Source organism: Mytilus galloprovincialis, chromosome 5 (assembly GCF_965363235.1).
Source record: "Mytilus galloprovincialis chromosome 5, xbMytGall1.hap1.1, whole genome shotgun sequence".
Lineage (NCBI taxonomy): Eukaryota > Metazoa > Mollusca > Bivalvia > Mytilida > Mytilidae > Mytilus > Mytilus galloprovincialis.
Window position 1 is genome coordinate 97,830,527 of NC_134842.1, and position 13,115 is coordinate 97,843,641.

General features: G+C 31.7%; 2 protein-coding genes and 1 long non-coding RNA gene across 4 annotated transcripts in view; 2 read left to right on the forward strand and 1 right to left on the reverse strand.

The window, feature by feature from the left end:
- LOC143076841 (uncharacterized) overlaps nucleotides 1–13,115 on the forward strand; it is a 176,985-nt gene that overhangs the window by 49,297 nt on the left and 114,573 nt on the right. The window lies entirely within an intron of this gene.
- On the reverse strand, nucleotides 7,626–12,464 carry LOC143076845 (uncharacterized). The gene is made up of 3 exons (XR_012978806.1): nucleotides 12,335–12,464; nucleotides 8,655–8,839; nucleotides 7,626–7,822 (listed from the first exon to the last, which is right to left on the reverse strand). It is a non-coding gene; the product is annotated as an uncharacterized LOC143076845 (long non-coding RNA).
- Nucleotides 9,670–13,115, forward strand: part of LOC143076842 (uncharacterized) — a 31,264-nt gene continuing 27,818 nt past the window's right edge. Inside the window, exon 1 of one of the 2 annotated variants that reach the window (XM_076252739.1) lies at nucleotides 9,670–9,910. In XM_076252739.1, coding sequence (XP_076108854.1) covers nucleotides 9,724–9,910 — 187 coding nt within the window. In that variant the 5' untranslated portion in view covers nucleotides 9,670–9,723. The remainder of the gene's footprint in view (nucleotides 9,911–13,115) is intronic. The other variant, XM_076252738.1, reaches the window with a different exon arrangement.

A 13,115-nucleotide genomic window follows, 5' to 3' on the forward strand; every position in this document is an offset into this window, starting at 1 on the left:
AACAACGTTGATATTCTAATAAGAACAGTTAACTTGTTTATGTGCAAATAGTTGTGAATGTCAACACTAACTTTCAGTTCCGATACAGTTGTTGAGACATTTACATGTTTTATCTGAACGAAACCTAATACAGGGATAAAGTAAAAGTTACCAATCATAAACCTACCCGTGAATACTCATTCCTTGAAACTTTTGGGACAATAAACGAGTATGAAAATAAAGTGTTTGTGTACGGTGTATAACAACATAACTATGCAGCGTACATAAGGATTTATGTGGTAAGCTAAACACCGTACACAACCCTTCTTTCGGGATAAAATATCGAAAAATAACATCTGCATGAAAGATTTGAATGCCAATTATTGAAACAGCTATATTCATTACACACACACAGTGGCCTTCTATCAGAAAAAGAGTTGCAATGAATATAGAATATATCGGATGAGACGAGGGCCAACTTCTTTGACAAGTATTTGCACATGTTTTTGTAATCGTTCTTGTTTTGGGAAAATATTGAAACATCTCTTATCATCAAGCTACGACCAAATCATTTCTTAAAGCAGCAATTATGTTTAGATTGAAGTACACATTGATATTATGTGAATAAAACAAAGATTTTCGTTACCGTGTTAGATCAAAATCGCTCAAGCCCGCTTGGTGAGTACCTATATCCGCTGTACGATGATACACGGTGGATTTTATCAATACAGAAAAAAATGATTAAGTACTAGACTTCTTCATGTATGTATACTTATCTAATGATGAAAATGTAAAAAACAAACATTCAGAGTTGAGAAGAAAGTGTGGGTATGAGAAGAGTATATTCATATGATTGAAAACAAGCATATTCTGTCTGGTATATTGACTGAAGGAAGGTTTGTTCATGTCATCTCTATTATTACCATTAAATGTTTATACCGATGCAAAAAACGACAGATACAAATGAATTATTTATTGATTGGAATATTGATTCAATCATGCACTTGGTTTTTAATTTTTTAATTTTATTTTTTGGTTTGTTGAAATCTTGTATAAAACACGAGGTTTTTGTTTTGCAACTTCGGTTTTACGTAATAAATTTTTAACTCAGTATTCACTTGGCAATTGAGTTCTATCAAAACGCATACACTTTAATGCAATTTTGTTTATAAAAATTCAAATATTTGCAATGATCAATAGCGTGTTTAGAAACAGACGAAACATTCATACTATTTGTGGTGCAATGATGATATGGATTTGCTTTGGTCATTGTAGGGGAAACCGCAGTGAAGTTTCTAAGAATGTGAACATTATACATTTTCATGAACAGAAAGACAAGCAGTTTAGTTTCGTTGATGATCTTATTGGAACAAATAATGTTTCGTCTAAAATAGAATGTGCACATTTATGTGCTAATTTTTATCCTTGCTGTGCTTCAAGTTTTGATCATATTTCAAATATATGCTTATTAAATTTAGAATGTATTTCTGAAATAGAATCAACACTTGGAAGCAATGTCTTGACTAAAACAAGAGCAGGTATGTTATTGATTTATTGTGTCACATTTAGAACCGGATCTGCTTGCCCTTCTGGATAGGATCATATGGTTTGTGGTTTGGTATTTTGCTCCTTCTGTAGTTGTGTGTGAATGTTGTTTTTTCAGTTTTTATATGAGTTTGTCTTCTTAATCTTTTGACAAATACACATATTTTTGTTCCCTTTTCTGTAAACGAAGATTAGTTACTAACAGTAAGAATTAAAATGTGCATTTTAAGAATACACAAATCGTGGGTTTTTTCGTTTTATTATTTATCGTATATATATATATATATTTATTTTTTCTTTGCTGTAATGACAAATAAATTACTCGACCTACGTCAGTTGAATCTGTCACTGAATGACCAGGGAAATCACCTAGTCAATTCATATCTACAATTAGTTAGATCGTTTAACAACACATTGTTAAGGCCCCACCAATTTGATGTGTAATTCTTCGGTCAAAACCTCCAAAAATATTAGGCAAGCGAGTTTGTTTGTATATTTTTTTCTTGAAAATGAGTTTTTTTTAGGTGAGCGCTCTACAAGTGAAGCGAGCGATATATATTTTTTTTCATATTGATGTATCTAGAATTTATGTACATGTTTAAACTTGGTTACTGCATAGAAAAAGAGAAGAAACATGCTCTTCTTCATATTATTTGATGTATTGGTGTCTGTCCATACCTGAATTTCTTGTTTCGATGTGGTGTAGATAATTTGTATTATTTTTGTCCACGTGAATCTTTATCTAAATCCATACATCATGTACATGTGTATCTAACAAGGAAGCACACTAGATGCAGTTTGACAAGATATATTATTTTAGTTGAGTAATGACGTGTGTTAAATACAATTAAAGTAAGTGTATGCATCCCAAAAAATGCCCCTGGAAAATATTAAATATTTTTTGGATGTAGTTGTTTTCATTTTACGATTGAAATTATTTATTGGCCGCTTGAAATCAATTTGTGGCTATTTTTTCATAAAAAGTTGTGGGTTGAACCTGATTTCGTGGCATGCTAAACCTTCCACTTTAACGGCAATGTTAATTTTAACATTTAACTGACAGGAATACAATACAAATAAATGGGAGAAAATATGCTAAATAACATGAAATTGAGTTTAGTATTGATGAACATATGCCATAAAAACTGTTTCAATTTGTTTTCCAGTTTTGTCCCACATTTTAAGGGATTGTAGCGATCTTCCTCCTGGACACTATGACGGTATCTATAAAATACAACCTGAAAATGGACCGGAAATGAATGTTTATTGCGACATGACCACAGATGGTGGCGGTTGGACAGTATGTTACTTTTAATGTTTAATTTACATTTGTTTTCTTTAAAAAATTATCACATAATTAATAAAAAAGGATAGCGATTATTTTTCTTTTATTATTATGTACCATATTTTAAAATTTATCTTATGGTTAATTTTTATGCGTTTATTTTTCGTTTGAATATAAATTCAAATACAAACTTCGAACGTTAACGTTTTCATTTGAGCTTCACAGATGCAGCTATAAGCCTAGTATGATTAATGATTTTTCTTCACAATAATGGCCTCGTTAACATTTCTTGCAGGTGAAAAAACACCATTGATTTTCCCTATTAGTCTTTAAGAAATTTTCACATTTCAAATAAAAAATACTTGGCATGAGTGAAGTTTAACCATCTCCAGTACAATAGACAAAATTTCACATACCATATAATTGCATATAAGAAAATAACCATCACTGGAAGTTAAGGTGGTACCCAACACTTTCATTAAAATTAATTTGTCTCGTTTAACTTTAATAAAATTTTGACAGAGTATTCACTTTAACCCTTTAACAAAAATATAAAAATTTCAAACATTTTGAACCAACCGTTTTGTCAGAAAAATTACACTGGTTATATAGCAGTTTGACAAACACCAATTTTGATCATTGAGAAGCTTAATATTCCCTTTACAACACAACATTCTTAAAACTTTTAGCTGATTTTACAGAGTTATCTCCCTGTAGTGTTAGGTACCACCTTAACCAATTAAAAAGAGAGGAATAAAATCCTAACTATCCCATTCTACAAGGATACCATAAGTTTTATAGATATTTCAAGTTTTCGTATGTAATCAAGGTAAAAATAAAAACAGAAATACAATCACTTACACAAAATGTTACCATGGTTCTATATCAATTATAGACATCAAAGTACACTGATCATGCTGATTAACAAATTTATAGATTTAAGTCAGTGAAGTTTGCTGTATATTGGTTAAATAGATAATGATATCGTTTTTAGACTGTTCACCACTTTCTTGTACTGCCAAAAAACTTATATACACCCAGTCTGTTACCTGTAGTACTTTCATATCATTCAGACATTTTTTGAATATCTAAGATGAGTCTTAATTTTTTCTGCTATCTTTATAAACCTTAGACCACTAGACTAAGAGCTTTTTGTGTTTTATCATGCAGTGCAAGCACAATTATCAAAAAACATTTTTTACTTGTATGTAAAATTATTTCATACTTTTTACACCTGATTTTTCCAGACCTTGTAAAAGTATGTTTAGTGGATACTGTAGTTTTGTCCAATCACAGTGTTTAGATTCACTGACTTAAGTCTGGTACACAAAACAATGCAAATAAACTCATGATAGATACCAGGTTTGAAATTTTATATTTGCGCCAGACGCGCGTTTCGTCTGCAAAAGCTCATCAGTGACGCTCGAATGAAAACATGTTAAAAAGTCCAAAAGAGCAACTTAATTACGGAATATAAATACTACCGTGCCATATATATTATTAAACCTGTTTCGTATCAATATAACCATAGTGTTATTTTATTTAAGGAATCACTGTAATATTTTTTCTGTCTATGAAGAAATAACATAAAAAAATTGATGCACACTGAATAACGCGCGTAGCGGGTTATTTAACAAGTGCACCACATTTTTTATGTTATTTCAAATAGACAGAAAAAATATCACAGTCATTTCTGATAATTTAATTATCAATTTCATTTTAAACCGTAGAAAACCATGAAAAAACGTTGATGTCGTCACGGTCATATGACTAAATTATGTCTATGGGCTCACAACAAAATAACGTCAGCCAATCAGAAGACGCGTTACATCCAAAATTAAATTATATAATTATGTTGATAATGAATTATTTTCATAAGGTAGTACAGAAAAGATTTAATGGAAAAATTGAATTTCTGTTGCCTTGGAGAAGTTATAAAGAGGGATTTGGACACGTCTATTCGGAGTATTGGCTAGGTATGTTAGAAAATTTGTTTTTCTTTACTTATTTTTAATACTGTAATAATAATATCAATTTGTAAGAAGAAGTTAAGTCATAATGAAAACTAAAATAAATGATGAAAATAAACAGATATTTTTCTGAATTCAGAACTTTAATTAGCGAAACGAAAATATCTACAGAAGATAGCATCACAGATGCTTCTGTTTCTACATATGTCTTACTTCATCTTATAATTAATCTAATTTTGTTCTTGCGTTGAATGATAATTTGTTGGAACTCTTGTCAACAAATGTGTGCATGGTGTGGTAGCTTATTTCCTAAAATTGACTGCATTGTGCCCTTCTAAATCGATATTAATAAAAATTATTATTTTATATAAAGTCAAATCATGGCATAATTTTGTATCTCGATCAGAAAAATCACAAGAAGTATATATGGGGTACAATAAAGCTGTTTAGAATTTGACACTATAATATCGGGTTCATTACTGGTAATAATTAGATAGAAAAACAATGCTTTATAACTCTGTAACAGAGAATTTAGTGTCGTCACTGATATCAAGTTCAACCTACTCGTTCTACTGATATATTATCGAATTATGAAAATCATGTTTGCGTTCATTAAGATTTTTGACGTTGTATTTACTTCCAAATAGATTTCATGGAACCACGTCATTGCAATGATCAAATTTGGTTTCAGAATCACAACAGCAAAAATATATTTAAATCATCACATATTGGTAACATGTAAAACAGGGGCGAAAGATACCAGAGCGACAGACAAAATCATATATCGAAAATAAACGGACAAAGACATGGTTAAAAAAACAAAAAACAAAAAATAGACATAACAATACACAAGACACACCATAGAAAACTAAAGCATAAGCAACACAAACCCAATAAATAATTGGGGATTATCTCATGAGCTCCGTCAGGGTAAGTGGCACAAGTCGTGTTGCTTATGTTCCGATACAAAATTGCATATATCTGTTCTCAGTATCGCACTGTTTTCAAAATCTTAGATTTTTAGATACAAAAATGGTCTCATATCTGTAACATTCTCGATTGTGTCCTATTTTCGAATAATTTATTTTGACTTAATTCGTTTAATGGTAGATGTATAGCAGTGGTCGATTCTCATGTTGACGCATCTGGTCTCGTCATTTCCGAAAATTCGTGCTATTCTCTCATTTTCTATCTGTTGCCTTGATTTGACGCTATTGTGGATATATATAATAGGAATATCGGTCCATACGTCTATTGTCTTAATTAAACATTTAAGTTGTGCTTCAAACTGTAAAGGAATCGTCGAAATTCATCAAAAAAATATAAAGTATATATGTAATATATATAAACACACTGAGTGTTTGTTACTACCTCGACCGCGTAAACACTAGATACTTTTGTATTGAGTTTAAGCTAAACAAAACAGGTAAAATGTTATGTACTATATGCACGATTTCGAGAAGGTAAAGTATTTTATAATGTTAATAGAATATATATTTACATGTTGCAAAACAACTCGAAATAAAAAAAAATTGATTGATTGACGATTTGAAATCAGAGCGAACATTTCGATAAAGTTATATCTGGAAGTTTAAGTTTTGCATATACATTACATTTTCATGCAGATGGATATATATATCAGAAAAAAATCTGTAGTCAGTTATTTTGTTTTTAGATCGATTTCTGTATATCCTTTTCTTATAATTTCAATCATTCTAATAACTCAATATTTCCAGTACTGTTATTTTTATTCCATTTTTTTTTTAAAGGAAACGACAATATACATGCTATTGCAAGACAGTCCGGAAGATCATACAAAGTACGATTTGATTTGGAAGATTTTGAAGGCTTTCCGGCCTTCGCTGTGTACTCTGATTTCTATATTGACACCGAGGAAACCAACTACACACTTCGTCTAGGTCAATATAGTGGAAATGCAGGTAATAAATAAAGATCGTTTTAGCTCAAGTCAAAACGGAGGAGACTAAATAATCGTTTAGCTTAAAGCAAAACGAATTAAACTTAATCCTTTTAGCTCAAAGCAAAACGGATAAGAAGAATTATCGTTTAAGCTCAAAGCAACCTGACTAGACTTAATATCGTTTTAGCTCAGAACAAACCGGATTAGACTCAAGTAAAATATTATGTAAGATTAAGAAGAATAAAAACAGGTGTGACGTCTTCTACATACTACATGTTCTACAGTATAAGTAATGTTGGATTTCTTAACGATTGTATTCATTGAATTCTATATACAACATGTATATAGCGACCTTAACTTAAATACAGAAAAAAATAACAACAAAATTGATAAAGTGAGATTTACCTTTGTATAATAGTTCACCACGAAGAACCTTGTTGATTTATGTAAAAAGTTTCACAGTTGTGTGACAATTTTTCCGTTTGTGTCATAAGAAAATGGAACTTCCCCCCTCCCCCTAAATGAGAAGTTTAATATCCAGATTGCAAACTTCGGGAACACAGCCGATATCAACCAACATTATGTTAGTCCCCGAGGATATTATCAGCCCAAAGTCAGTGATTCGGTACTGACATCATTTATAACATTTTTACTTATATAAAATATCCTTTTCATGTATTAAAAAAAAAATTAAGGGGTACCAAACACCTTCAACTAAATTAATATGGCTCGTTTAATTTTTATTTTGACAAAATATGTATTTTGAACGTATATATAGAACGTGTTAAAAAAAAAACAGTTTAGCTGATTTTAACAAAGTTATCTATATGTAATGCTATGTACCACAAAAAGAAACCCAGTGTCTAACTTTTTCGGGCCTTTTCTGTTGACCTTCAATGAATTTAGCTACTCTGGTTTGGTCTTGAACATTGATAGAGCTTTTTATTTTGCATTTGGCTTAAATATTGTTATGTTTGAGCTTTTCTTTTTTTTGAGTGTAAATCCGGAAAATGTCTTCGAAGGCACGAAATTTGTAAAGTGCTTGTTTCATTTAGTAGAAAGACGGCAACTATCTTTGAAATCCGATCCACATCGACAGGTTGGTGTGAGATAATATCTTACCTATGAACAAGATAAAAGTATACTAGTTATATGCTTTTTAAAATTCCAAATGAAGGTGACATTTGGGTGACTATTTTGATAAAAAAATTAAAAAAAAACAGATCGTTATTATCAAACCATTAGCTATGGCTTCATTTTTGTTGTTGTTTGGAATTACAACAAAAAATATATTGATGCATTATTAGCTAACTTAAATTTATTGCAGCTATACAAATATAACAACAAATGTACAGGTTTCATCTCATTTGTTACAAATTTGAAAACCATCTTCATATGCTACGATCTCAATTAAAATGTATATATTGGTTCAATATGCTAGTCTTTATTAATTTTTGGTGTTGAAGATGTGGTAAGTTTTGTTGTTTTTCAAAATATTCACAAATTCTTTGAGAAAAAGATCTTTATGTGTTCACATTATAACGAAATATGTTTTGTTTTTGTTATCAAATAGCTGTGTCAGAATTTTAGAACTGCTGATCATTAACGAATTTACCTACAGATTCATTATATTTGTATTTCAATAACATTTATAAACCTTGTTTATAGAAAAGAGACATTCGAGATTAATTCCTGTTATGTAAGTTTAAGAAAATTTATACTGCAAGAATTTATTCGATTGCGTGTATGAATATTATTATTTTTATGTGAATTTCACATAACATGTTAGCCCTTGCTGTTATTTCTCTTAATTCAAAATCATCGCCCTTCTTCATGTAAAATTATGCCTGTTTATTGTTACCAGTGATGCTTTTTTAGAATTTGTTAAATGTTTTATAGGTGATGCAATGATGGATGTCTATAGGCACAGTCTTAGTGGTATGATGTTTAGTACCTGGGATCGTGATAATGACGAGAGCAAGGATCCCTGTTCCTATATGAAGTGTAGCGGCTGGTGGTTTAATGACTGTACACGTGCTAACATCAACGGACTATATACTGGACATGCTGATCTTTTTGGATATCAGGAACGGAGTGTACATTGGAAAACATGGCGGGATGATAATTCATTGAAAAGGACTGAAATGAAAATAAAACCAATCTAAATATGAAACATGTACAAAGTTCCACTATAACACTTTTAAATGTAGTTTATTTCTTAGCCGTACACATGTAAAATGACAACTTAATCAATATAACCAATAGATATCTAAATAAACTCATCATAGATACCAGGACTAAATTTTGTATATACGCAGACGCGCGTTTCGTCTACAAAAGACTCATCAGTGACGCTCGAATCCCAAATTGTAAAAATGCTAAATAAAGTACGAAGTTAAAGAGCATTGATGACCAAAATTCTTAAAAGTTTTGCCAAATACAGATAAGGTAATCTATGCCTGAGGTAGAAAAGCCTTAGTATTTTAAAAATTCAATAGAGATCTAACTTGCATTTGGTTTAAGATATATGATACTGATTCAGACAAGGTAATCGTTGTTTTGACAAGAACCTTACTACCACATTAACTGTTGTATTGTTTAAAATCACACACCATCTTCAATTATTGTTATTTTCCTGTATACTTTCAATGCATTGGTTTTGTTCGTCATTAAAATATTTTTTTTATATTTGGTATATATGTTTGGGGTTTTTTGGTTTGTCTTTTTTTTTAAACGTATATAAACTTTTCTTGATACATGTATATGAGGCCTCTTAACTTATATAAATATGAAAATATAGGTTATGCAACCATGTAAATTTGTTATAAAAGAAGACAAACTTATCAAAAATGGTTGAATAAACACTACTCTAATAAAGATTTAAACTTCTTCTCTAAAGAGAAATTGTATTTAATATAAAACCCGTAAAGTGAAGCGGAACAAAGAGAAATCGATCTTAGTATTTTGAACTCAATGACGCTTTTGATATTTATTTATAAACATATACACTTAGTACGATCAAGATGGCATATAAACCTGTTACATCAGGTTTTAATTCAGCTGTTCCAGAACTGGGTAAATTCGGAAATAAAAATGTAGGCAAATTTGGAAAAGTTGAAGACACTGCAGCTGAGAAATCTGACTATAGTGTCAGTGGATTTAGTAAAGGTGGAAAAGGATCAGGAAGTAGCAGTGATGACGATGAAGGAGGTAAAATATTTCCTATTATTAACCACATCGTTGTCAATATATTGGAATTTGATGCAACTGTCATACAAGTGAGAGGTTTAGCTAGCTATTAAAACAGGTTTGGTCTTTCTACATAATAAAATGCTTGTACCAAGTCAGTAATATGACAGTTGTTGTCCATTCGATTGATGTGTTTGAGCTTTTGGTTTTGCCATTTGATTATAGGAACTTTCCGTTTTGGATTTTCTGCGGAGTTCAATTAATTTTGTGATTTTACTTTTTATAAATGCAAACAATTTTTCATAGGTAAGTTGGACAAATTGATTTTGTCAGGTACAGTGAAAATAACAACAAACGTAGATGTCTCATTCTTTTCATACTTAGAAGATGTTCTACAGGGCCCAGTTGTTCAAAAGTGTCGTTTTGCTAACGCAGTCGTTAAAGTGTCGTTAGAGTGTCGTTAAATTTAACAAACTCGTTAACTGTTGTTCAAAAAATTTAACGACAAAAATAAGGATAACGAGTCGTTAACTTTAACAACTTCTGGGAGGTCGATTAAATATTTAAGTTATTGTTAAATATGGCCGCTTTCATGCAAGTACAGTGGCGTAGCTTGCATGTATGCTCAGATGCTCAAGCATCCACATCATTTTGACAACAACAAAAAAATAAGAAAAAGAAAAGAAAATAAATAAATATAATTGCATGTGTTTGTAGCAGATACACGGAGGTATCCGAATGTAACAATGGTGAGGATATGAGAATAGCGTCTAATCATTTCCGAAGTAGTATACGTGGTCTTTCCTTAAAGATCAGTCAGTTTATGTAACCAAGATGGATAAATCTCAGAAAAGTCCTCTAGACACTATCGTAAAAGTCTAAGTCCTGGCGCGTCTTCGGCTACAGCAAGCGAAGCCAGGGGATGATTATACGCAGACATGCCTGCGGACATGTTTGGTCTGAAATTAAGCCAAGCTGAGCGATGACCTATAGCAACGTAATTTACTAGTTCAAAACTAAACCATCATATCCTGATATCGTTTTTCTGTGACATGAAAGACGACGTGATAAAAACTCTACTAGTATTTATAATGGAGATTGATTATTCCTGGGCTTATAAATACGCTTTTCCATCTAGGTACAAATATTAATCTTATATTCAACAAAAAAACAGAGTTCCAATGTCCCCGCATTGTTCATATTTTATCTATCAAAGATATAAGGGCAATAACTAAAACAAATTAAAAGATAAAAGCTTAAGACCAATTGCAATGGGATTTCCATTATATATTTTTTATTCAAGGGGCATAGTTGGTTAAATATATGTGATCAGAACTTTTTTTCGCAAGTGTCAAAGACATTGCTGATGATATAAGTTTCACAAAAATCTGGCAAGAAGTTACACATGGCAGCGCTAACAAGATCGGACGGACAGACACCCGGTAATTTCAAGTCCCCTGCAACGCGTGAAGACAAGTGATAAAAAATACCATGAAGAGGCTCAAATTCCAGGAAAGAGGGGTCACTTCTATTTCTACATTCCGAATTTCCATCTAAATAAGTGCAGCGCTGTAATGTGTCCATTTTTGAGATTTCAAATATAAGATTGGATATGAAACTTTGACATCAAATATTTCCTATTGAATGATGGTAGTTTCGACAAAAACTATAAAATTCTGTTAGAAATATATATTTGTGGGTATTTTGAAATTAAACAAAAATCTAAGCCAGTGTCGGAATGTAGGGGTGACATATATTTCTGCATAAAATGGTCCCAAAAATTTTTCGCCTCGCTCCGCTTGGCGACGGTTACGCATCCAGATCATTTGAACCCTGGCTACGCCACTGAAGTACCTGTTCCACCTCACAGAAAAGAAAGGCATTTTCGCCTCAAAGATGACCTTTCTTTGAATTTGTCAAATGAGGAGTTACGAGAACGGTATCGATTTGGTAGAGAGGGAATTAATTTCATTTCCAACCTAGTCAGTGATGATATAACAAGAAAAACAAAGAGAAACCATGCTCTCACTGTACCACAGATGGTAATGGTAACCCTAAGATTTCTAGCTACAGGCAGTTTTTTGCAAGTAGAAGAAGACACAATAGGTAAGATTTCATTTATATATTTATCATATATCATTTCAAATTAGGTAAACATTAGTAAAATGGTGTTAATCAACTGCTATAACAATCTTTGACTGATGTTTGAATGATAATTTCAATTTGCTATTTTTCGAAATAATATGTAAACAAATGCCGGTAAATACACATTTTATTTTTGTATTTAAACGATCTCCAAAATTGTAATTTTTTGGTCTGTTTACAGGTTTGCACAAGGGAACTGTCTCCCGTAATGTCTCTGATGTTTTGACCTCACTATGCAACAAACGGGACGACTTCATCAAGTGGCCGAGGAATGTGGACGAAACAAGAGGAGACTTTTACCGTCTAAGTGGTTTCCCGAACGTGCTAGGGGCAATAGATGGGACACACGTCCGTATCCGGGTTCCATCTGAAGATGAAGCATCATTTGTTAATAGGAAAGGGGTACACTCTGTAAATGTGCAGGCTGTTTGTGATGCCAGAGGTTAAACATTTCTCATCTGTAATATGACATTGACCTTCGTAAAATAATAAACTGGTATCAACTTTTCAGTATGACAGGGACCCCTATAGTCTGAATCTCACAAAAGAAAATTTTACTTTCACTTTCACTTTCACTTTCACTCAGTTCATCTAGGACATGATTAGGGTTTTATATGGTTTACCTACTAAAGATAACTTAAAATATTGGTAAGTCAAATATTAAAAGAAGATATAAGTTCTTTTTTTTCTTTAATGAGAAAAAGATTCTATTCAGGGGCCAGCCATTTCCAAAAAGGGGGTTCCCAACATACGATAAAGCCTAAAAGGGGAGCTCCAACCATATGTCTCCATTCAAATACACTGATAATCTTAAAATGGGAGGTTTCCCCACCCTGCATCCATCACTGCTGTTTCAGATACATTTATTAAATTCCCCCCTTTCAATTCAAAAGAAAAAAGGTTAACCTAGGGTACCCTAGCTACTGTACAATTTATGATTTGATGTTGCTCTGATGTGGATCAGCACATTTATGCATAATGCAAGATGCATTACAACTATAGAAATCATGTTTCATAGTTTGAAACAATATAGTTGAGTCATGATTTGTGAGTCTATACATATAAAAAAGAAGATGTGGTA